At 40.5% G+C, this 26272-nt stretch overlaps 1 protein-coding gene across 2 annotated transcripts in view; it reads right to left on the bottom strand.

Moving 5' to 3' along the window:
- sdk1a (sidekick cell adhesion molecule 1a) overlaps nt 1-26272 on the bottom strand; it is a 769571-nt gene that overhangs the window by 56025 nt on the left and 687274 nt on the right. For both annotated transcript variants that reach the window (XM_073060649.1, XM_073060650.1), the window contains exons 32-36: nt 21758-21828; nt 12800-12935; nt 7331-7387; nt 292-393; nt 67-182 (exon numbers count right to left, since the gene is read on the bottom strand). In XM_073060649.1, coding sequence (XP_072916750.1) covers nt 67-182; nt 292-393; nt 7331-7387; nt 12800-12935; nt 21758-21828 — 482 coding nt within the window. The remainder of the gene's footprint in view (nt 1-66; nt 183-291; nt 394-7330; nt 7388-12799; nt 12936-21757; nt 21829-26272) is intronic.

Below are 26272 nucleotides of genomic sequence, written 5' to 3'. Positions count from 1 at the left end.
TTCACTGCTGCTCTAAATGCCAGCAGCATAACAGGCAGTAAGTAAGCTCATTAAATTTATGATTACCTTGTAACCCTGTATTTTCCCATTCTGTGCCTCGACTGGAGGTGGATGCCATGTAACTTCCAGTTGGGTTGCTGTGAGGGGTCTTACACTTACATCTTGAGGACCTCTTGTAGGAACTAACAGAAGAAGCATACAGAGGTTTAGTGGTGTCCAAAGTAGAGATTAGTTGAGCATGCATTAAGATGATAGGAAGTAAAACACAACTCTTTCCCTCTACCTGCTTACCTGCTTCTCCCACATAGACCTCTTTAGGACTGCTGGCAGGACTCTCACCCGCCACATTAAATGCTTTCATTAAGATTTCATATCTTGTGTATTTCTTCAGTTCTGTGAATAGATATGAAAAATCCCAATATATTTTAAAGATGCAAAACTTACAATTTTGCAAAAATTTACAATTACCATAGTCAATACAAAAATTTACAATTACCATAGTCAATACAAAAATTTACAATTACCATATTCAAGCTTATTGTCATTTAACTATATATATGTATACTGTCAAACGAGATGTTTCTTCAAACCAGGGTGTAAAGCACAGTCATACACATAACACACAATAACTCAGCAAAGTAAGGATAAAATCTGCAGATGAATTATGCATAAATAAACAAAGTAGTGCATAAATTAAATATTGTCAGTACAGAACAGAACTTCCGAAGGTACAAAGAAAGAGGGAAGTGAGAAGAATCCTCCAAGTAAACAATAAGTAATATTTATGCTTTTTTGGATGACAGTTGGCTTTGTTGGATAATTGTCAGATGGTGACAGATTAGAGTACCGTTTTGTAGTTTTTTCCATGTCAGGATATTAACATAACTAAGTCTCAATCCTTACCAAATCTACTCTATCCTCTGAGTTTCCTTTAATGAATTAGTGTACTTAGAAACATAGAAAATAGGTGCAGGAGCAGGCCATTCGGCCCTTCGAGCCTGCACTGCCATTCAGTATGATCATGGCTGATCATCCAACTCAGAACCCTGTACCTGCTTTCTCTCCATACCCCCTGATCCCTTTAGCCACAAGGGCCATATCTAACTTCCTCTTAAATATAGCCAATGAACCGGCCTCAACTGTTTCCTGTGGCAGAGAATTCCACAGATTCACCACTCTCTGTGTGAAGAAGTTTTTCCTCATCTCAGTCCTAAAAGGCTTCCCCATTATCCTTAAACTGTGACCCCTCGTTCTGGACTTCCCCAACATTGGAAACAATCTTCCTGCATCTAGCCTGTCCAATCCCTTTAGAATTTTATACGTTTCAATAAGATCCCCCCTCAATCTTCTAAATTCCAGTGAGTATAAGCCTAGTCGATCCAGTCTTTCTTCATATGAAAGTCCTGCCATCCCAGGAATCAATCTGGTGAACGTTCTCTGTACTCCCTCTATGGTAATAATGTCTTTCCTCAGATTAGGGAACCAAAACTGCACACAATATTCTAGGTGCGGTCTCACCAAGGCCTTGTACAACTGCAGTAGGACCTCCCTGCTCCTGTACACAAATCCTTTTGCTATGAATGCCAACATACCATTTGCCTTTTTCATCACCTGCTGTACCTGCATGCCCACCTTCAATGACTGGTGTACAATGACACCCAGGTCTCGTTGCATCTCCCCTTTTCCTAATCGGCCACCGTTCAGATAATAATCGGTTTTCCTGTTCTTGCAACCAAAGTGGATAACCTCACACAGAGCATTTGCAAATAGAAAGCACAGCTGCCAGTGGCAAATCAATTGAAATCAGGGACGATGGGGGAAAATAATCAGATATTTTCCCCCCAAAATACAGGGTGGAGGTTACTGGCTTAAGAAAGGCCAGGCCACTGAGGGATTTGGAAACAAGTATAAGAACATTAAAACTGAAGGTCTGCTGAACTGAGAGCCAACATAGGCCCAAGTGCAAAATTGCAAATTTCACTCCAATCTTTAAGAAGGGAGGGAAGCAGAAGAAGGGAAATTATAGGCCAGTTAGCTTGACTTCAGTGATTGGGAGAATCTTGGGAGTCCATTATTAAGGATGAGGTTTTGGGGTACTTGGAGTCATATGATAAAATAGGTCAAAGTCAGCAAGTTTTCCTTAAGGGAAATCTTGTCTGCACAGATCTGTTGAATTCTTTGAGGAAATAGTAGGCAGGACAGAGACAGAAGAGTCAATGGATTTTGTTTACTTGAATTTTTAGAAGACCTTTAACAAGGTGTCACATATGAGGCCGTTTAACAAGAAAAGAGCTCATGGTATTACTGGAAAGATGCAGGCATGGACAGAATATTGACTGACTGGCAGAAGGCAAAGAGTGGGAGTAAAGGGGGCCTGTTCTGGTTGGCTGTCAGTGACTAGTGGTGTTCTGCGGGGGTCAGTGTTAGGACCGCTTCTTTTCACGTTATATGTTCATGATTTGGATGATGGAATTGATGGCTTTGTGGCCAAGTTTGCAGATGATTTGTGGAGGGGCAGGTAGTGTTGAGGAAGCAGAGAGTCTGCAAAAGGACATACACAAATTGGGAGAATAGGCAACGAAATAATAGATGGAATATAGTGTAGGGAAGCATATGGTCACACACTTTGGTAGAAGGAATAAACTTGTAGGCTATTTTCTGAATGGGGAGAGAATTCAAAAATCAGCGGTGCAAACAGACTTTGTTGGGAGTCCCTGAAAATTAGCTTGCAGGTAACAAAGGTAAATGCAATTTTAGCATTCATTTTGAGAGGACTGAATATAAAAACAAGGATGTATAAGGCATTGGTTAGCATCCACCTGGCATGTTGAGTGCCTAAGAAAACATTTGCTGGCACTGGGGAAGGTTCATGAGAATCATTCCAGGAATCGAAGGGTTAACATATGAGAGTGTTTGATGGCTCTGGGCCTCTACTCACTGGAGTTTAGAAGGGGGAGGGTTGTAATCTCATTAAAACCTACTGAATGAATATTTAAAGACTAGGCAGAGTGGATACAGAGTCAACGGCTAGGGAATGGAACATGAGACTGTGAATGGAGTTTGTCATAGGCACCAAGTTACTGGTCTGGATTCTTAATCGTGCTCACTCAAAGGTGGACGCAGGACAAGCAGACTGACAATTTGGAGTCAGCTGAGGGATGAAAAAGAGAACAATGAATGTATGCTGTGGGTCATCATCACACACACACACAAGGAAACTAACAATACTTTCTAATGATGTTGCTGAAGGGGAATGAGGTAGATCAGCTGGATGAATGGCATCTCAACAACAAGCTTGCACTCAAGGAATTGATTGTAGACTTCAGGAAGGGGAAGTCAAGGGAACACACACCAATCCTCATCAAGGGATCAGAAGGAAAGGGTGAGCAGTTTCCAGTTCCTCAGTGTCAACATCTCTGAAGATCTATTCTGGGCCCAATATATTGATGCAATTACAAAGAAGGCACAGTAGGAGCTATTTTTCATTTGGAGTCTGAGGAGGTTTGGCATTTTACCAAAGAATCCCATAAATTTCCACATATACCCTGGGGAGAGCATTCTAACTGGTTGCATCGCTGTCTGGTATGGAGAGGCCACTGTGCAGGATAGGACCCAGCCAGCTCCATCACAGCACTTGCCTCCTCAGCATCGAGGACGTGTTCAAAAACAGATGCCTTAAAAAAAACAGCATCCATCACTAAGGACCCCTATCACCCAGGACATGTCCTTGTGCCCTTCCTACCATCAAGGAGGAGGTATAGGAGCCTGAAGGAACACACTCAGTATTTCAGGAACAACTTCTTCCCCTCTGCCATCAGATTTTTGAATGGAGAATGAACCCATGTATACTCCCTATTTCTTTTCAATTTTTGCTTTCTTTTTGCACCTTCTTTAATTAATATATTTCCTACTGTAAGTTATAGTTTTTTTATATTACCTATTGCAATGTGCTGCTGTTGCAAAACAACAAATTTCAGAATCAGAATCAGGTTTATTATCACCAGCATGTGTCATGAAATTTATTAACTTAGCAGCAGCAGATCAATGCAATACATAATATAGAAGAGAAAAATAATAAATAAATAAGTAAACCAATGATAGCATAAGTATATTGAATAGATTAAAAATTGTGCAAAAAAGAGAAATATATATTAAAAAAGTGAGGTAGTGTCCAAGGGTTCAATGTCCATTTGGGAATCGGATGGCAGAGGGGAAGAAGCTGTTCCTGAATCGCTGAGTGTGTGCCTTCAGGCTTCTGTACCTCCCACCTGATGGTAACAGTGAGAAAAGAGCATGCTCTGGGTGCTGAAGGTCCTTAATAATGGACACTGCCTTTCTGAGACACTGCTCCCTGAAGATGTCCTGAGTATTTTGTAGGCTAGTACCCAAGATGGAGCTGACTAAATTTACAACCCCCTGCAGCTTTTTTTGGTCCTGTGCTGTACCCCCCTCCCCCCCCCCCCATCCCCCCCCCATACCAGACAGTGATGCAGCCCGTCAGAATGCTCTCCATGGTACATCTATAGAAGTTTTTGAGTGTATTTGTTGACATACCAAATCTCTTCAAACTCATAATGAAGTACAGCCGCTGTCTTGCCTTCTTTATAACTCCATTGATATGTTGGGACCAGATTAGATCCTCAGAGATCTTGACACCCAGGAACTGGAGCTGCTCACTCTCTCCACTTCTGATCCCTCTGTGAGGATCTGTATGTGTTCCTTCGTCCTTCCCTTCCTGAAGTCCACAATCAGCTCTTTCGTCTTGCTGAAGTTGAGTGCCAGGTTGTTGCTGCGACACCACTCCACTAGTTGGCATATCTTGCTCCTGTATGCCCTCTCGTCACCATCTGAGATTCTACTACCAATGGTTATATTGTCAGCACATTTATGGATGGTATGTGAGCTATGTCTAGCCACACAGACATGTGCATATAGAGAGTAGAGCTGTGGGCTAAGCACACACCCCTGAGGTGCACCAGGGTTGATCGTCAGCGAGGAGGAGATGTTATCACCAATCCGCACAGATTGTGGTCTTCTGGTTAAGAAGTCGAGTATCTAATTGCAGAGGGAGGCACAGAAGCCCAGGTTCTGCAACTTCTCAATCAGGATTGTGGAAATGATGGTATTAAATGCTGAGCTATAGTTGATGAACAGCATCCTGATGTAGGTGTTTGTGTTGTCCAGGCGGTCTAAAGCTGCGTGGAGAGCCATTGAGATTGCATTTGCCGCTGACCTGTTTTTACAACATATGCCAGTGATATTAAACCAGATTCTGATTCTACGTGTGTGCTGCCTGTAGATTCTTGGCGGACACACACAAGTTTGGGACAGTGAAGAGAAGCCACTGAAAAGTAACTCACCAAATCAAGGTGAATAATGCTCTAGTTTGCAATATTTCTGATGAGAATTGCAGTGATAGTGTTTCACAATAAAATGAAACTGCTTAGAAATCCAACCACATAATACTGTTTCTTTTAGCATTAAGAACTGAAAATTTATTTTTATTTAGAGTGAAACAGGAAAGACCATTTCCAGGTCATTTAGTGATTCTCCGGAAACATAGCTGGGAAATTTAGCTGTGAGCATCAATGTGCCTCCAACTTGTTGTTTGTGTGAGGGCACACGGGATGACAAAATTCCTTTTGCAAGGTTCCTTTTAAACCATTGCAGGAGAAATTGAACACTGATGCCCTGGGTAGATTATCACTGGGAACTTCAGGGTCAAATTGGTTTCCAGTGCTGTGCTAATCTGTCATTCTGATTAGCTAGGGCTCTTATTTACACAGTCATATATGATTTTCATCCCCTACTAACTGTTCTGAAACCCCCATCCCATTCTTACTCCTAATCTCTCTCTGCCCTCCCTAATCGTGTGATCACCCAAGGCCCAGATCCAAACCCTTGATATCCCATCCCCTACCCTCAGTGAATCCCTCCATCCCCAAGAACCTCTTGCCACCAACACATACTTCAAGCTCAGCTCAACATTAAGCACGATTCACCCCCCCCCCCCCACACACTCCCCACACTAGAACGTACGGTTCCAGCATCCTTCCCTCTGACCATCAATGCAAATTCCTCTTACTTCTGTTCCTTCACTGGCCCACTGCACCCCAAGGCTCTCAAATATCACTTTCCTCTCTCCATCTGACCATCACAGAAAAGGATCTGTAAGTGCTTCCCCAGTAAATTATTCAGCTGCAATACCCCTTCCCATTTCATCCCCATGCCCTCAATTACAGCACAGGACCGCTGGCAATGACATGCACTGGTGGCATCAATCCCTCAAAGCAGGCCAGAGAATCAATTAAGAAAACTGAAACATATATTCAGCTGTGCCCAAGAACTCGACTGAATAATATGATGAATGCAGGGGAACTCACTCCACTAAACCCATTCCCCAGCTTCCTTACTTGTAATCTACCAACACAAACCAATTAACAGCTTAACTCCCTTACCACCCACTAGCACTGGCGCAATGTTCAGTAGCCAAATAACCTAACAACCAGTACATCTTTGGTGCATGAGACGAAACTAGGGTGCCTGAGGGAAACTAATAGATTCACAGGAAGACCATACAGAATCCACACAGGTATCAGCGGAGGATATAATTGAACCTGGTTCACTGAAACCATGAGACCGTGACTAGGAGCACTTGAGAGGTCAACTGGCTTAGTTCTGCACCATAATGATTTTATAATTCAATAAAGTTTACCTAACAGGTCAAATGATTTAAATACAAAACTTATCATGTTTCAATAAATTAACATTCACATTCATTAATTTATCCTTTCACAAGTTTCATCATTTCTTTGTGCAGAACCGATTCGCTATACTGGTATCAGGAGGTTGGCTCTCTGTACATTTGTAAAGGTCTGATGGCTCACAAAATACAAACAAAGAACAGGGAGTGGAAAGATGGAACATATAAATAGCACAGCTGGGCACCAAGGTTTATTACCCAAAAATTTTGCCTTTTAAAAAGTAATGAGGGGGAATTAAATTAATTGCTAGTAACAGAAAAAGGGAGAAATAAAGTGATATGTGTGCAGAGAGACAGAAAAACCAGGTGAGAGTGAGGAAACAGAAGAAATCAGTGTTACACAAACCTGGTAAAAATATCTGCTGGAATGACAGGAATCTATTAAAACCCATCTGTACAAAATTCTCCTTCCACGTATTAGAAACCGATTGCTTTTAAAGAGTACATATACATAATTTCCAAACCAGTACTTCAATCCAAGTATCTTTGAATACATGTAAAAGTTAAGTTACATTAACATTAATCATAACAACATAAAAAACAAAAGATGAGTGTGTCTACACTTACGTGTTAGCTCGAATTCGGTTACCGTGGAGCTGTTGATTGTCTTGAAGCTGCTCTCAGCTACATAAGGTAAGTAAAGCAAAGCAAGTGAGTTGTGGTTTAGAATATTAGTATTTGCAAACTCTAACAAGAGAAGGTTAAGGATCAATTAATAATACAGAAAAAAAAGTGATGGTGATTTCTTTTAAGTACCTAATTTATACATTCAATTTCCAATTTAGAACAAAACTGCTGTTGTGGGAGAAACATCAGCTTTATGTTTATAATGACAAAGGTGAGAAACATCGCAAACTAAATTAACATGTTAACTGGAATTTGTTTTTCAGGTTGATGCATGTAAAGCTTGGTTAGATTTTCAAATGAAAATAAGTTGCCTTCAGACCCAGTGAAGGTTACTTGCTGGTGTTGGCTAGAGCTTGTAACTAAGCACATTTTTTATCTTTATGTATAAACACACTGCTCTTTCCTGCTACATCTCTGTAACCTGATTACATTTCATTTAATCTCAGGAATTTAAAATCAAAGGACCCTGCCCAGAACGCCCACAGTTGACTCTTTTCCAGGGATGCTGTCTGGCCTGCTGAGTTCCTTCAGCATTTTGTGTTTCCCTCTTAATCTACATTGTTCTATTGGAAAACCTCAACCTAGAAATTAACACGTGCCCCAAAAGTCTTTCTTAATGGCTGTTGTGTGATATGCCAAAGGTAGTTTTGCTAATATGCCCACTGCTTCAAACTGCACTAAACTTTGGGCCGTGGGCATAACTGTTTGTTGTGCTTTGTGTGTTGTGCACCTAGCTATGGTGCTGTAGTGTACAGGACTGCAGACAGCTCTGGAGGAGAGGAGAAGGGGAAAGTGGAACAGGGATTTGTTTTTTTATGTGTTTCAGGCTGACTGGAAATTCTGGACCCTACTGTACACAATAATGGCAGGTTGGACATTAATTAGCTGATAAAGGGTTAGGTCAAATCTTCAGAGTGGCAGACTTCCATCTGGAATTGGTGATAACTGGATTTCACTCCATTCTAGGAAAAGAATGACTTTCAGGGACAAGGTATTTGTAAAATGCAGCATCACACCTCTGAATTTGTAGCCCCTCCAATTTTCCTGGTTCCTCATCATAACCGTGCTGTCTTATTTGTTGCGCTGTCCCAGCGAATCAGCAATATCATTTCCATGACAGTCTAAAGCACTTCTTATAAGGGAGAGCCAAACAACTACTGTACATGCAACAATTCAGAAGCACCTGTTATTTTCTCTGAGCCCACTTGCATCCAGTGTATGAAGAAGGGCTGCTTGAATGTCTTGTTTATCAGCAACTGTTAAATTGAAACTCCTATTTTCTGAATGCCAGTTTTTAAATGAGAATGACACCAACTGATATCATCCTAGAAATGGACAAACTCAAGGCGAGCTATTTAGGTCAACCATATCAATAAATTGCTTCAGTTAATAGTGCAAATGGAAAGTCATTTAGGTAGAGTAAGGATTAAATAAATAGGCCAACATACTGATGGAACACCATTCAGATTTTGTAAGCACTACCTCAGTGACATTTTAGGTTTTAATACAGATATTTTTCTGGGCTTCACAAATGCAGTATCAATAAACTAAAGTATGAGAGTTAGCTACTCTGAGTAATCTAGGCACTTATATGAGAATCCATGATGGTGCATCTTTCCTCTATATTTCAATGTAAATATTTATTATTCTTCAAATAATTTAAAACTGTTAGTGGGAATTATGTAACAAGGTCCCATTCTTCCTTTCTAATCTGCTCTGAGGAAGTCAGAAGAACCTTCAGCAGAAATAAGCAAAATCCTTCTTTAAATATTCAATGAAGCCTGAATGCTACTTTAACAGGAGATTAGTCCAGAGAAGTTATAAAGGACTTTTCTTCAGGTCAACCTGATTAAAAGAGGAGCCAACTCCCACAAAACAAAAGCAGCCTCATCAATAAAAAGACCCTTAACAACATCACTCTAACCCTCCCAGTCTGCTCTAGTTTCCATGTGATATCACTGCGGTGGGCTGGATCTCAAATAATGAGGAGTCAGAGTACAGGAAGGGGATAGAGAGGGGATATCAACCAAACAAAACAGTTTGTCTCATTGACCAGATAGGCGGGGGGGGTCAGTGCACACGTTCCTGTCTACATCAATGGTGCTGAGGTTGACAGCTTCAGTTCCTAGCTGTTACCATCACTAACAGCCTGTTCTGGTACAAACACATTGATGCCATCTGCAATGCCTTTCTTTCCTCAGGAGGATAAAGAAATTTGGCATATCCCAATAGACTTCTATCAATTTTTATTGATGCACCATAAAAGACATTCTGTCCAGATGCACAGAGTTTGGAACACAACTGCACTGCACGTGATTGCAAGAAACTACTTACAGTTGTGGACACGGCTCAATACATCACACAAAACAACTTCCGCTCTGTGCACTGTCTATACCTGTTGCCTCAGTACAGCAGCCAGCATACTCAAAGACTTCACCTACCTCAGACACCCTTTCTTCTCCACTCTCCTATCAGGCAAAAGATACAAGAGCCTTTATTCTGCATTTTTATTCATTTTATGTTAATGCACTGTGTAATCATTTGATCTGCATAGACAATCTGCAAGACAAGCTTTTCACTGTATTTTGATACATCTGAAAATAATAAACCAATAGTAATAGCAATAACCAACAACAATAGCACTCCGTCAGACAATTAAAACAAAACTTGCCATTCCAGCCACTACTTTAGATCTTTAACATTCAATCTGGTCATCTTTGGCATAGTACAGCTACAGTGCACAACATCTTAAAGACACACTGCAGCGACCCACAGCAACAGGGAGAGGTTTGCACTAAAGAAGGCCATTAGGCTTAACATGTCCATGTCAGCCAATATAAAACATGGTACTCCCACTTTCTAGTTTTGAATTCTCACCCTGTATATAATGACTCTCCAATAACTCATTTCCATCATCCTTTCAGGCAAACTCCCACCACTAATCATTGTTTTTTAATTCTTCTAATAATCACCAATGCCTCCAAGTTACTGACCTCTCTGTTAAGTGAAATGGTTTCTTTCTGCCTCCCTTTCATAATCCAACATTCTTCTGTCACACCTCCCCTTAGTCTCCTCTGCTCCAAAGAAAATGCCACTGATTTCATTGTCATTCCTCAATCCAATAATTTGCTATCAACATCCTCATGAATTTCTCTGCGCCCGCACCCATCCTGCAGTGTGGCCAGCAGAACAGTACACTGTGTTCTGGCTAAGGCCTAACTAATGTGTTAAACAGCTTCAGTTTTACTGCTCCAATATTGTACTCGATGCCTTAGCCAATATAGACAAGTATCCTGTATATCTGCTTAACAGTGCTACCTGGGTGGTGATGGAAACTAATATGATAGAGACCCTCAAGAGGCTCTTAGATCGGGAATGTGCAGGGAATGGAAGGGTTGTTTAGGCAGAAAGGATTATTTTAATTGAGCATTTGATTGCTAATATAATTCAGTTGGAACAACTTTGTGGGCTGAAGTTCTCTGTGCTGTATTGTTGCATGTGCTATGTCCTACCTTATCCACTTGCCCTGTTGTACTTCAAGGTTCCTTTGTTCGTCTATGCTTGGTAAATTGGTTTAATATGGTCACATATAACAAGGTGAAAAACTTGTTTTGCATATTGTCCGTGCAGATCGGTTCATAACAACAGTGCATTGAAGTACTTCAAGGTAATATAACCAAAGTGCTACCGTACAGAGAAAGTGCAGTGCAGGTCGGCAGCAAGGAGCAACATTTCCTATAGCGGGGGATCCTAGGACCAGATTGGCACAGCCTCAGAAAAGGAGGATGCCCCTTTAGAACAGAGAGAAGCAGGAATTTCCTTAGCCAAAGAGCAGTGAACTTGTGGAATTCATTGCCACAGACTGATACGGAGGCCAAGTATATTTAATTCAGAGATTGATAGGCTCTTGATTAGCAAGGGTGTCAAAGGCTCTGGAGAAAGGGGTCGAGAGCAGTATTAAATCAGCCATGATGGAAAGGAGAAGCACACTTATCGGGCTGAATGGCCTATTTCTGCTCTTACGTCTTATGGTCACAATAAAGTAGATAGTGAGGTTAAGAGGCCATCTTATCACACAATGGAACTACTGAATTGTCTTATAAAAGTGGGATGGAACCTGTCATTGAGCCTGGTGATATGTGTTTTCAGGCTATTGTAAATTTGGCCCTGTGGGATGGGCAAAAAGAACAAATGTCTGAGATGAGTGGGACCTTTAGGTTGGCTGCTTTGCCAAGGCAACAAGAAGTGTCAACTTCTCATTATTTCACAGGTTATCACGTATTCCCTTGCCTGGTATTGGGGTTCCTTATACTGTATTAAACTTTATGTGTCACTTTCACGCCCACTTAACCAGTGTATTGATATCTTCCTATAACCTAGATTTTTAAGCTTCATTATCAATAAGACTACCAACTTTTCAAAATCAATGTCAATCATCTTATTTTGCTCCCTAACTTTAAATACACAGACCTGTATGGAATTCAATTGTTGAATTTCCCATCAACCTTTACACTTTGTGTTCTGTCACATAGGGAATTTTTAATTATCCTTGCTACTTTCTTGAAATTTGTACGTTTGGCCAAATATTCCACTGAAGTATTCTTCAATATCACCTCCTCAATTCTCCCTACTTCTAGCATCAGGAAGGGCACAAAAGGGAAACTACCACCATAAGGTCTCCATCTACATCCTACCTTGAAAATAAACTACCATCCCATGGAGTACCTTACCCAGCCAGACCATGGGAATGGCTTCACTACAAGGACTGTAATGCTTTGAAAAGGTATCTCACTTTCTCAAGAGCAGTAAGAAATGGGACAGAAAGGTTCCCCTTGCCAGCAACCTCCAAACAATATGAATGAATGAAAAATTTTTTTAAACCACAGCGTTTCGGATGTGACATAACTGAAAAACTGGCATCACATTTAACGTTATGCATAGCTACAACCAGAATACCGGAATCAATCAAGACAAGTGAGGGAAAACAATTCATAAATGAGGAAGACAATTTTTTAAAAATCCATGTAAGTGGCAGTGTGGCTGTAAATGCATAGTCAAATTCTGACTGCAAAATATCTGAATGTGAAATATAATGCATTCAAAGCAAAGCCATAGAAACTTAAGTATTGCTGTGTACAAGCTTTGGATCAAGCACATCAGAAGAATATACTCAATTGAAGAAAGGTTCTAGATTTCAGAACTGATGTGATAACTGAGGCTATATATTTCAATATAATAATACAGTATATATATTTTTGTAACCTCTGAGAAGTAACATTAATACAGATAACTCTAAAACAATGAGTCTTTAAGGCCTTGTAGAAACAGCATATAAGCAACGAAAAGAATTATTTTTGAATACGTCAACACCGCCCACATATCTGCCACTCTCTCCATGCGGTCACTCACATGTTAACTCTCCCTGCAGAGCAGAAGGTTCCCCGATGGGTTGCGTATTGAATCCTGGTACATGGTCATACGTAAGTTCTCTGTAGTAGATGCGGAATCCCATCAGTATGCCATTTAAACTTTCTTCCTTTGGTGGCTAAAGGAAACAAAAGTTATTCCCATTGTATCTTTGTATAACCTAGTAATATAATCTGGGCCTCAAAATGTCTTCTTGTTGCCTTGTTCTCTTCAATTCCCATCAAGTTATTAATCAGAAGCATCATTAGCCCTATAAACTGCAATTGACCAATTCAGTCACATTCAGATAGCAGATCACAAGGTGGTTAGAGTTAGTGCAACTATGGTGGTCCTGGATAATAAATGAGCAATGAAGTCTTCATGGCCATGATCTGAATTCAGTGATTCACCTAGAAAGATGTATCTAGATATCTGATGAGATTTGGGTTGGTTTTGTTGTGTTGGGAAATTGGAAAGGTGATCTATCCATGGGCAACAAGTTTACACTGAAAGGAAATAATATTACAGAATTTTAGAAACCAGTAAAGGCTGAATGGAAGATGAGAGAAAACTAGCAATGAATATAAAGGCAAATTGTAAAACCTTCTACAATAATGTAAAAAAGGAGTAACAACATAATTAACTGCTAGTCTATTAGAAGCAGAGAATGATGAGGAGAAAGTTAATAACAAAGCTACAAGAGTAAAACATCATCTTTGTAAAGATGTAGCATGTTAGAAGATCGGAAGGTTTTGAAAACCTGGCAAAGAATAATCAAGAAATTAATAATGGTAGAGAAAATAGATTTGACGAGTAAATTATAAAGAAATATAAAACAGATTGTAAAAGATCAGATTATTTAAATGAATATCTTCCCATGCAAACAGAAACAGACGCCGTTTGATGGAGTCAGGAAATACAATTGCCCAGAAATTCCAGAGAACCTGAAAGGTATACTGCGCCTAGGCAGATTTGCCAGGGGAATAGCCATTTTGGTCTTCACTCCACCATAATTCAGTTATGTCTGAGGCTTCAAAAAGCCAGGCATCACATTCAGAAATCTGCTGCCTGTACCTCTTCTCCCAGAACCAGGTTCCACAGATTGGCCTAGGGGTCCTTGTATCAGAGGCTCTCTGGCATTAGAAATGCTCTGGTTTCCTGAATGGGATGAGGGAGAAGGGAATGGATCAATCTGGCAATTGTTTGGTTGGGTGGTAGAAATAAGAGCTCAGGTCAATGTCTGTGCTGGGCTGCAGGAGTGTAGGGAACGCTCTGATATTTGCATTTGGGACACAGAGGAAGTGTTTGGCCTGATCTATGCTAAAGCAAGCAAGGGATCCATATAAAACATACAACTTAATGTGGGGAACAAGAGGTGTACTTGGGAGTCTGAGCCAGTATTCTGGGAGCGGCTTGGATGCAGGGAGCCTAGTCTGTTCTGTAGTTAGGATCAGCACATGAGACAGTATGGACATCAATGGGGAGATCAGTCAGAGCAGTGGTGCTGGTGGGGGGGGGGGGGGGAGGAGAGGAAAATATGTTTGTCCAGGTATGTGAGGGAGATCAAATATGTGTTTTGAGTGTTGTACAGGGATTGGAAGATGTTGCAGAGTTTGTGTTAAGAATTTAAGGGGTCAAGGATTAAAGTGCTGTGTTTTAATATGTATATTGACTCAGAATTGACCAATGACAACACTCTTCAGGAAAATACGATCCGTGCAATGTTGCAAATAGTCCTTTGCACTGGGAATGACATAGTCAAAATCATTCTTGATATGGGAATTGCATCTGTGCCACCGGGATGGCTCACCGTAAGAATTACCTTGCCTAAATTCCAGATCGGCACTTCCGGACCCTAAATATTCACATATGTGATTTATTGCACATCAAACTGATTTTCATTTGTGCAAAGCTGAAAATACCAGCACCATGTGTTTTAAGTTTCCAGACAATTGTGTTCTTACATTACAAAAATGGAGGAACCAAGATTCTAGTGAGAATTAGGGGAATAAAATACTTAATACCAGTACGTGCGGTGGCACAGTATGGTACCAGGCAACCTGGGTTCAATACCACCCACTACCTGTAAGAAGTTATTATGTTCTCCCGCAGACCGCGTGAGTTTTCTCCGAGTGCTCCAGTTTCCTCCCACAGTCCAAAGATTTTGTGGTTGGTAGGTTAATTGGTCGTTGTAAGTTGTCATGTGATTAGGTTAGGATTAAATCAAGGTTTGCTGGGCAGTGTGGCTTGAAAGTCTGCAAGGACCTATTCCGTGCTGTATCTCATTAAACAAATAAATAAATAATTAAATTGTACTGAAGAAATTATTGAGACTGGAAAGCAACATTTTTTGATCTTGATGTCCTACATCTTAGTTCAAGTTCATTTTATTGCCATTCACCGTAAACATGTATACCGCCAAATGAAACAACTTCGCTCCGGAGATCAAGCTGCACAGCGCAGTATATGTAACTCATGCACACAACACATAGAAAGTCATATTACCACAAATAAAATAACGAATGACAAGGTGCATTTAAGACATACGCTAAAAAGTAACCAGCATAATGCTACAGGCGCTTCATGTGTGATGAGACCTGGGTGGTGGTAGGGAGTTCAGTAGTCTGGCGGCCTGGGGAAAGAAGCTGTTTACCATGCTAACAGCTCTTGTCCTGATGCCACAGTACCGCTTGCCTAATGGTAGGGGGTCAAAGAGATTGTTGGATGGATGGGAGGGACCACTGACTATGTTGAAGGCCTTGGTATGCTCTGCTCTGGATAAATATCTCTGATGAGTGAAAGTGAAACCCTGATGAACCCCAGAACTAGAGGGCACAGCCTCAAAATTGAGGGGCAGCCTTTTAGAACAGAGGTAAGGAGGATTTTTTTGAGCCAGAGAGTAGAGAATCTGTCGAATGCTCTGCCACAGACTGCAGTGGAGGCCAAGTCCATGCGTGTATTTAAGGCAGAAGCTGATAGTTGCCTGATCAGTCAGGGCATCAAAGGGTACGGTGAGAAGTCAGGTGTATGGGGTTGAATGGGATCAGCCAAGAAGGAATGGTGGAGCAGTCTTGATGGGCTGAATTTTCTAATTTTGCTCCGATGTCTCATGGTCTTATGGTGTTATGCTCCTCTCAGCAGTCCCTGAAATCCTTTGTAGGAATTTACAGCCAGATGCTTTGCAATTTCCATACCAGACAGGAATTTAAATTAGGTGTTAATGGACATAGAAGATGGTTTAGAATTTCCAGAATTTCCAACACTTTAGAATTAGCACCATGAATTAAGATGCCACCCTGTTATTCAGGAAAATAAAACAATGAACAGCAGTAATTTGATTGACATCAGTAACAGAAAATCATAGAAATAATTAGCACAGAAAGAAGTCATTGTATCTGCACTGGCTGAATAATGATTATTTGGAATAATCCATTCTGCATTTGCTCCATGATCATGTAAGTTACAACATATCAAGTGGACATTCCAGTATTATTTAAGAAAGATGAGGATTCTGCCATTACAACTCTTTTAGACATTGAGTTCCAGCCCTCACTGCCTTCTCAGAGAAAGAAGATTTTCGTAAATCCTCTATAATACTTCTCATCATTAATTTCAGTCTATGTGCCTTGTTACAGACATCTTTGCAAAGGGAAGCAGTTCCTCCAATCCCCTTCTTTCTATCCAGACCTCTGATATTTTTATACACCTTAATTAAATCTCCCTCAGCCCCCTCTATTTCCAACTCACTTATCTCATCTTTCCTCTCGACATTAAGACAGGGAAACAAATATGAATCCCAAAAGTTCCTAAGAGAATTCTTGATTAAATTTCATTTGCGACTTTCTCAACACCCTGACTAGGCCAGTAATTACTTGCTGTAGTTTACAGCTTTCTTGATAGGACTTATCATTAGGGACATGCCAGCCAAACACTGAAGTTAGCATGATAAAATGGTGCAGATTCAACATGTATTTATAGAAGGGAAATTGTGCTTGAAACATCTGTTGGCCTATTATTTTTTGTGGGTGTAACTTGCAAAGCCATTAAGAGGGATTCACAAGTTATTGTGTTTTCGGATTTCACACAACATTTGATGAGCTACTATGCAGGAGATTACAACATCAAGTATCAAAAGATTACGGATAATATATTAGCACATGCAGAGAGTAGAGCAGGAAAAACAGGAATTTTAAGTACATTCTGTAACTAGTGAACCATCGTGAGAAAGTGGCTCCTGTGCGTGCATCTGATTGTGCAGTGAATCGATCGGGGCTCCTACGTGAGAGAGGCACTCACTTTATGTGTGGGCTTTTCAGCTCGCACGTTTTTCGTCTTGGCGGGATTGGTTCGCAGTGGCACGGCACGTTGCCCAGCATGTACTGTGGCTAACGTGACTCAGTAAAAACATTTGATCATACTACTTGTCAACATTCTCGATTGTGAAAAAAGTTACAACCAAATGACTTAGCTAAGCAGTCTGGGTGCAATGTATTCAAACTTTCTGATTACACAAAAGTGAACAATGTCTGCGCAGATCATGTTGCTAGTTTAAACCAATCCCACCTGGGATTATATCTATCCACATGGTTTCTATCCCTGCATTTCCTGCCTGTCTAAATGCTTCTTAAACATTGCCGTCCTATCTGCTTCTGCCACTTCCTCTGGTACTACGCTCGACGCACCCACCACTCTTTATGTAAGTAAATCCAAGAGGACCACAACCTTGTCATAGCGTTTGGAGACTTGCGTGCCTCAATGACCCAGGGAGCTATGTTGACTGGAGTCAGGGCCTTGTGCTTTGGCTCTTGGTAGAGTCACCCATGCCAAACAGGTCAAAGGACAGAGGCCAGACTAAGAGTGGTCCATCGGTCCTCCAGGTTTGAGGGGTTCAGCTCAGGGCTAACAACCTTGAATGGTCAGAAGAAATTTGTACGGAAACAGCAATGAAGAAAATGTCTACGTCTGTGTCTGACGGTACGGACAGACAGAGATGGGGGGCCTTCACTGCTGCCCTAAATGCCAGTGGCATAATATACTGTAAATCTCCTTTAAAATTCTCTCCACTAACAAAGTAAATTTATTATTAAAGAACATGTATATTACTAAATACTACCCTGAGATTTACTTTCTTGCAGGAACTTATAAAAAAAATAGAATTTATGAAAAATTATACAAAACAAGGCTTGACAAACAACCAATGTGCAAATGATGACAAAATGCAAATAAAATAAAATAATGACAATACGAGTTGTAAAGCAAGCCTGTAGGTCGTAGAGTAGTACTACAGAAGTTATCAGAAACCTGATGGATGTAGGGCAATAACTTCTGCTGAACCTGGTACTGTGGGATCTAAGCTTTCTGTATCTCCTGCCCACCAGTAGCAGCAGGAAAAGGGCAAGGCCGGGATGGTAGGGGTGTTTGATGATGGATGCTGCTTCCATGTAAATATATTTAATGGTGGGGAAGGCTTTGCCTGTGATGGATCGAGTTGTGTACACCGCCTTCAGTTGCCCTATTCACTCTAGAAAACAGTGCCTCGTTATCTCCCCTTTCTACGCCTCTCATAATTTTATAAACATGTTGCTTCTCTGCCACTGATTATCCAGAGAAAACAATACCAGCTTATCCAACCTCTTTGAAGAGCTAATATTCTCTAATTCAAAATCTCTTCTGCAGCTTCTGCAAAGCTTCCAAATTCTTCTGAAATGCAGTTAGCAGAACTGCACACAATACTCCAAAGTTGACCTACTCAAAGACTCATGCATGTGCAACAGCATTTCCCAACCTTTGTATTCACACCCTAATCAATGAAGGGAAATATGCCATATGCCTTACATCCTACCATGTCTACTGGTGTTGCCACTTTCAGAGACGATGGAATTGCACCTCAAGATCCCAAATCTTTGGAATCTCTACCCAACCGGGAAGATATTGGGATTAAGAATTAAGTGTAACTAAGACAAGAGTTAAGGGACAAGGGATTGTCAGAGTTGAGATGAAAGATCAGTCTTAATCTCATTGAATAGTTAAACAGGCTTGAAAGGCCAGATGGAGATCCAAAGGACTGTAGATGCCAGGTGGTCCAGATGAAAGGTCTCAACCCAAAATGTTCAGATTCAGATTATTGTCATTTAGAAACCACAAATGCAATGCAGTTAAAAAACGAGACAACATTCCTCCAGAATGATATCACAAAAGCATATGACAAAACAGACTACACCAGAAAATTCCCATAACGTTTGGCAATCCCCAATCCAGAGTCCGGAGAGGCTGCTGCTTATTAATATCGCGCTACCGTCTTAGCGCATTCCCCGGAAAGGAGCTCCAAATCCACCAGACAAAACAAGACCAAAAACTAAAGCTACAAGACCTGCACAAAACCACATAGTTACAACAGTGAAAACAATAGTATAATTGATAAAAAACAGACCATGGGCACAGTAAAAATGTCTATTTTGCTCCAGACACGATAAGTTCTCCTGGTGCTTTTTGTGTAAAGGACCAGATTCCTGTTTTTGCAAACTAGAACTTAAAATGGATGTACTGTATGGTTCAAGAAAGCTCCTGATTTTTCTTGTATGAGAAAAATATGGTACTGATTGAGCAAAATAAATAACAGTTCCATTCAACTGAACAGATGGGAAAGCTTCCTACTGGCAATAACCAAACATTCAAAACTATTCAATCTAATCTGCTGATTCTTTTTACAAAACTCTCCAAGCAAATGGTTGCCACATGATAAAGCAAACAGGTTTCCTGAGCATTTTTTTCCTCACATGGCTCTCACGGGCAAATCCAGGTAATAGGAGCAATTTATATCCTGGTTAAGTTAGCCAGAAGGCAGTATAACAGCTTGCAGGTTTCAGTTCAGCCTCATGCTTTGTTTTCTCTGTGTAATGAAGTAAGCATCTGGAGTATTATGTATAATTGCAGGTCCATAGCGAGCTTGCTTTTGGTTCATTGGGCAAAATGCAATGGCCTAGAAATTCAATCATGTGCTGTATGTTTTTTAAAGCATTTTATGATTAATATTGTTGCATAAAATTGCAAGATGCAATCCACAATTAATAGCGTTAATAGAGCATAGTGCAAACTTGGAAAGGAAGCCTCTCTGTGTGCCTGATGTACCTATGTACATACTGAGCGACATAGATCCTGGAAATTCAATCAAGTAATACTGATCTTTCTTTCTGTGTAATGTAATTGATTTTAACCTAGTGTGAAATGCTGTAACAACCATTTCTGGTTCATTTCATATCAGTCCAGAAATTAGCATGGATACTTCTTGAGTGAGTCATCCTTGTAAACACCGTTATTTTTAACACCCCTCCTGACTTCACAATGGAACTGCCAGCAAATGCTGAAGTGCCCTTTCAGAATATTCTGGACCTTGGCTACAAACTGAAATTTTCGGTTAGGATTGGGAGAAGCGAACTCTGGCATTTGTGAAGTGAATCAGGTCAGGGTGAAAATGAAGATTAGTAGAACAGGTGGCCATATGCTGACTGTGGGTTTTTAATGAGGGAAGGGATTGCTTCAGTCTAGGTGTGAGGTGACGAGGATGGAGAGATCTCAGAGTAGCAGAGATCTCATTTGGGCAGCATGCCACCAAGAACACATAATGCTGTAGGTGCCCGATCACAGGCCGCCAGGAGCTCCTTTTACATACCCCTGTGGTCCAACAGGGGCAGGAGGGTGGCTGCAACCAGGAAATATCCAGTTAAAATTTCCGAGTGATGTGAAGCATCTCAAAAATGAATGTTACAAGACTCACAATGGGGAAGAAAAGAGATCATAAAACATAGGAGTAGAATTAGGCAATTTGGCCCACCGAGTCTGCTCCACCATTCAATTATGGCTGATTTAGTTTCCTTCTCAAACCCATTCTCTAGCTTTTTCCCCCATAACCTTTGATACCCTTCTAGGTTGTCTCTTTAAGCTCAACCCCAAGGGCACTGAGAAAATTAGTTCTGTCTACCTCTAGGACAGGAGACTCAAAGACCCTGAAAATGCCCTCGATGAGTGTCGTCCTAAATGTTTGCCTTGTTCAGTACAATAGTGCTTGTTGGAGGACAGCAGTGGTAGAAAAGCTGCACACAAAAAAAACCTGACTAGTACTGCAACAACAGACAAATACTGCTTTAGGGCAGAGCCAGAAGGTCTAGTGATGTGCTGAGGTCTGAGATATGCTCTTTCACCCTTGAAGCCCACGCAGACGTGCAGGAATAACATCAGTTGGCACAGCCCCATTTCAGCAGAAGAGAAGAAATCAACAAAATGCTCATGATTAATTTGCAGTAATAGGAAATCATTTTCACTAGCATCCTGAAGGTCTGAACATTGTTTCATGTTGCTCTTTAGCAGAAACAGATCTGTGTGAATCTTGCTATCAGAGAGGCAGGATTCAAGATTTATCAGTGAAGTTCTAGACACCCCTTCCATTCAACCAATGTTACCTAAGTATTACTAAACTATGGTAACAGGACATACAGGAGCTCTATTGCCAGGATAATTTCAATCATGTTATAATGAATAAATCACTACTAAAAAGACTAAAGCTATTTACTATAGTGTACATGCCTTTTTACACAGCCAATATTTCACCAGCAATTTTCAGTTGTTTGTTCTGCTAAGTATATAAAAGCAGTAATGTCTGTAATCCACTGCAATATCAGATACACATAATGCATAATACATGTTTATCTGGCATCAGACTTCAAAGCATTTAAAGAAATTCCATATTATAAATAAAGCACACTGAGATATCATAATTAAGATGTCATGATAACTTTAACAAGCCTTTGAATGTTCTGTAATTTTGATGATTATGTCTTTTCTGCAGTGTAATTGAAATAATGTTCTTATGATAAATGTAAAACCAAGTCTTTGTGTATTTCATTAACTGAGCAAATACCTTCAACACACAGAGCATTTAATTACAAACCAGAAACACTGACTTACCTGCCAATGAACATGGACTGAGGTAGTCGTACATGGAATCACAGACAGAATAATTGGTGGCTCACTGGGCACTGAGAAAAAAAAAACAAAATTATGGGTGAAGCAACTGACACCACATTGGGGCAAATCGTCCAATCTACTAATTGCCAGGTAATCACTGTACTTACGGCCAAATGCACATCATTCTTACTCCCTGTTCTATCTTTGCCAAATTCCCTTTGGAGTCTGGCAGTCAGCTTGTTTGCTGAAGGCAAAGTTATTCCTCTGTTATAATCTCTGTAATTTCAGAGGCGATGAATGTGAAAACCTTTGGTGATGTTTCTTGGCAGCATGATTTTGGAGCTGATGAGAGGGGTGAGTGTTCTGTGACTTAATGTCTGCCAGTAAAACATCCCAATAGGCTGAGGTGCACAGCCAAGGGTGGCTCTGAATAATTGGAAGGAAGGGTGAAATTTTTAAGAAAACCTTCAATTATAGTTTCCCTCTTTAAATGCTGAATGATTTAAAAATTGAGAGTCTTTTTGGATCTATTGAATTCATCATTAACAGATCACAAGCATCCCATTCACCCCATTCCACAGCCCATGCCCCTAGAGTCCAAGCGAATGAGAATTCCTCATCAAGTTTCACTGAGTCAGAGGATCCCCTTCTGTCCCACCCCACCCCCAACCATTCAAAAGTCCAGCACTACCTGGGTCACTGGCTGGCATGGAAACTCAGAAATAGAAAGGGATGGGCTGAAATGTCACAAAGTGGTGACCCGAAGATCTCAATCATGATGATGATGACGACGACATCGACTCAGACCTGAGAGGCCAGCGTTGGGCATTTTCACGCCTTACAAGGCGCGGAACGAAAGACTGTGTGATGCACCACTCCTCACACAGACATTTCGCAGTATTTTTTCTTTATTTTACGAGGTTGAGTTGCCAGCTCAAAACTCAACCCGACACGGATAGAAAGCGTACTCGGGAACGGCCCAACTGGATTTGAACCCGGGAATCTACATTCTGGAGTCTGGGGCTGATGTCACTGCGCCACCAGCCATACTCAAGCAAATGATAGGTTAAACAATCCAGTTCAATAAGATTCAGTATTTCTTGTTAATCCATCAGATGTCCAGACCGAAATATTATTCTTTACTACTAATTAACTTACTCTAAATGTAAGAGGGATTTTTTGTTTTCGTTCTCACCTTGTTTAGATTCCAGAGTTTGACAACTCAGGTTTTAGACAACTATTTTTCCCTACACATTCCTTAAGAACTTGGCACATAATTTTTAAGTCCTTATCTTTGTCATTTTCAATCCACAGACTTATTGTGCAGCATTCATACAGAAAGCAACCTCTATCCCGCTATTTTACTTGAAAATATGATGGAAGCCAACTGGATAAGCACAAACCTCAGCACTGCAAGGAAGCAAATCTGATTCAGATATCAAATTACAGAAGCAATGAAGGAATGCCACCAGAACATTTGTGGGCTGATTGTTTATATTCACAGTGGTGTGTTATTTGCACATTGTACGTTGGCTGCATCCTTCAAATATAAAAATCTTTTCAAAATATGTTTGTTCAGTAATTTAGCAATTTAATGCCAATCTTTCTTTTAAAAGATCATTCATCTTGAATATGAACAACATTAGACTTTAGAAGTTTCTATCTGCGTGCTCTTTATATGAATATATCAGAACATAACCCATATTTATTACACAGTGGGTGCATGGGGTAGTGATAGAGACAGATACATTAGGGGCATTTAAGAAACTCCTAGATGAGCACATGGATGATAGAAAAATGGAAGGCTATGAAGGAGAGAAGGGTTAGATCCATTTTAAGATTAGATTAAAAGGTTGGCACACCATTGATGGCCGAAGGCCCTGTAATGTGCTGGAACATTCTATGCTCTATGTATATCATGTCTGAGAATGTGTTGAAAATGACATATAGCTTCCTTACAACCCAACCGCACACCTGAGAAACACACTGGTTGTATCCTCATTTTTCAAGATGGAAAGAACCATCTTTTAGTTTTATGCGGTTGAAATGCCTCTTGTCTTGTCCATACTGCAGGAGCAGTGGGATCACTACTGAGCCGTCCATGATAGTCCAAAGCCTTGATTCTTCCTGGTCTGGGACTGCATTCTTTTACATCACTTGTGCTGAACGTACTTGAGTTGATTTATGAAATTTCAAACAGTTTAGAGCATTTATGATATCCTCAGAGAAATCTGGCTGCAGGCAATTGAAGGAAATACAGTGCAACAGATATTCTCATTTAACTCCGAGGATTCACACAAATATATAATCTTAACTGTGGGGTTTAACAGATGCATTGTGTATGGAGAAGCTATAGGTGTATTCTTTCATCATTGTTTTCAAGATTTTGTTGTATTGAGAGAATTATTCTCCTGGCTTAGAAACTTTCACCCTGATTCCACTGAGAATAACATCATGATTTTCTGTTGCCTATACTCTGGATGATCTTTGTCAGATTACACTGCTTCTGACATTTTACAATATTAAGGGTGTTAGACAAACAGAATTGGATGTTCTTGTTAATTCAGCATTCAGGATTGCAAGCACGGATTTAGGCATTTATTGTACTTTGCACAGAATGTGCTGTAAAATAAAGGAGAAATATTGTTTTCACTTTAAAACTCATTTCTAAAATACTTCAGCCAGAGAACCAGTGTATGAATATTTTTTTTTTTGGGGGGGGGGTCTTTACATATGTTTCGAATATTGAAATATAAAACAGCTTTCATCAAATTAGTGCCTAATTAGTGAACTCAATGTAGACTGAATGTGTATAGCAGTTTTGGTAGACAACACAATAAAGATTTAGACAATAAGACCATAAGACAAGAAGCAGAATTAGGCCATTCAGCCCACTAAGTCTGCTTCACCTTTCCATCATGGCTGATCCCAGATCCCACTCAACCCCTTATAACTGCCTTCTCACCATAACCTTTGATGTCCTGGCCAATCAGGAAACTGTCAATTTTTGCTTTAAATATAGCCACGGTCTTGGTTGCCACAGCTGTTTGTGGCCGATCATTCCACAGACTCACTTCTCTGGCTAAAATATCTTGCTCCTTACCTCTGTTCTAAAGGGTCACCCCTCCCAATGTTGAGGCTGTACCCTCTAGTTCTGGATACTCCTACCAAAGGAAACATCCTCTGCACATTCACCTTCTCTAGTCCTTTCAACATTAGGAAGGTTTTAATAAGATTCCGCCTCCCCCCCCAAAATTCTTCTAAATTCCAGAAAATACAGGCCCAAAGCCGCCAAACACTCTTTATATGTTAACCCCTTCATTCCCAGAATCATCCTCGTAAACCGTCTCTGTACTCTCCAATGACAACACATCCTTTCTGAGATATGGGGCCCAAAAAGTGTTGACAGTACTCCAAGTATGGCCTGACTAGGTCTTATATAGCCACAGCATTATCTCCTTGCTTTTATATTCTATTCCCCTTGAAATGAATGCCAACACTGCACTTGCCTGGTTTATCACAGACTCAATCTGTAAATTAGCCATCTGGGAGTTTTGCACGAGGACTTTCAAGTCCCTCTGCACCTCTGATGTTTGAATTTTCTCCTCATTTAGATAATAGTCTGCACTTTTGTTCCTCTTACCAAAATGTATTATCATACATTTTCCAACACTGTATCCCATCTGCCACTTTTTTGCCCATTCTTCTAATTTGTCTAAATCCTTCTGCAATCACATTACTTCCTCAGCACTACCTACCCCTCTACCTATCTTCATATCATCTACAAGATTTGCCATAAAGCCATCAATTCCATTATCTAAATCACTGACAAACAATGTGAAAAGCAGCAGTCCCAATACTGACCCCTGAGGAACACCACTAGACATTGGCAGCCAACCAGAAAAGGCCCCCTTTATTCCCATTTGCTGCCTAATGCCTGTCAGCCATTCCTCTATCCATGCGAGTGTCTTTCCTGTAATTACATGGGATTTTATCTTGTTAAGCAGCCTGACGTGTGGCACCATATCAAATACATTCTGAAAATCCAAGTAAATGACATCCACGGTCTCTCCCTTGTCCATCCTGCTTGTTACTTCCTCGAAGAATTCTAACAGATTTGTCAGGCAAGATTTTCCTTTACAGAAACCATGCACGCTTTGACTTATTTTATCATTAGTCTCCAAGTACCCTGTATCCTCTTCCTTAATAATGGACTCTAACACTTTCCCAATCACTTAGGTTAGGTTAACTGGCCTATAATTTCCTTTCTTTTGCCTTCCTCCCTTCTTAAAGAGTGGAGTGATATTTGCAATATTCAAGTTCTCTGGAACCATGCCAGAATCAAGTGATTCTTGAAAGATCATACCCAATGCACCTGCTATCTCTTCAGCAACATCTCTCAGGACTCTGGGATGTAGTCCATCTGGACCAGGTGACTTATCTACCTTAAGACCTTTGAGTTTGCCTAGCACTTTTTCCTTTGTAATAGCAATGGCACTTACTCCTGCTCCCTGA

Source organism: Hemitrygon akajei, chromosome 11 (genome assembly GCF_048418815.1).
Source record: "Hemitrygon akajei chromosome 11, sHemAka1.3, whole genome shotgun sequence".
In the NCBI taxonomy this organism is placed as follows: domain Eukaryota; kingdom Metazoa; phylum Chordata; class Chondrichthyes; order Myliobatiformes; family Dasyatidae; genus Hemitrygon; species Hemitrygon akajei.
The sequence above is the reverse complement of the archived record's forward strand: the minus strand, read 5'-3'. Positions and strand labels throughout refer to the sequence as shown.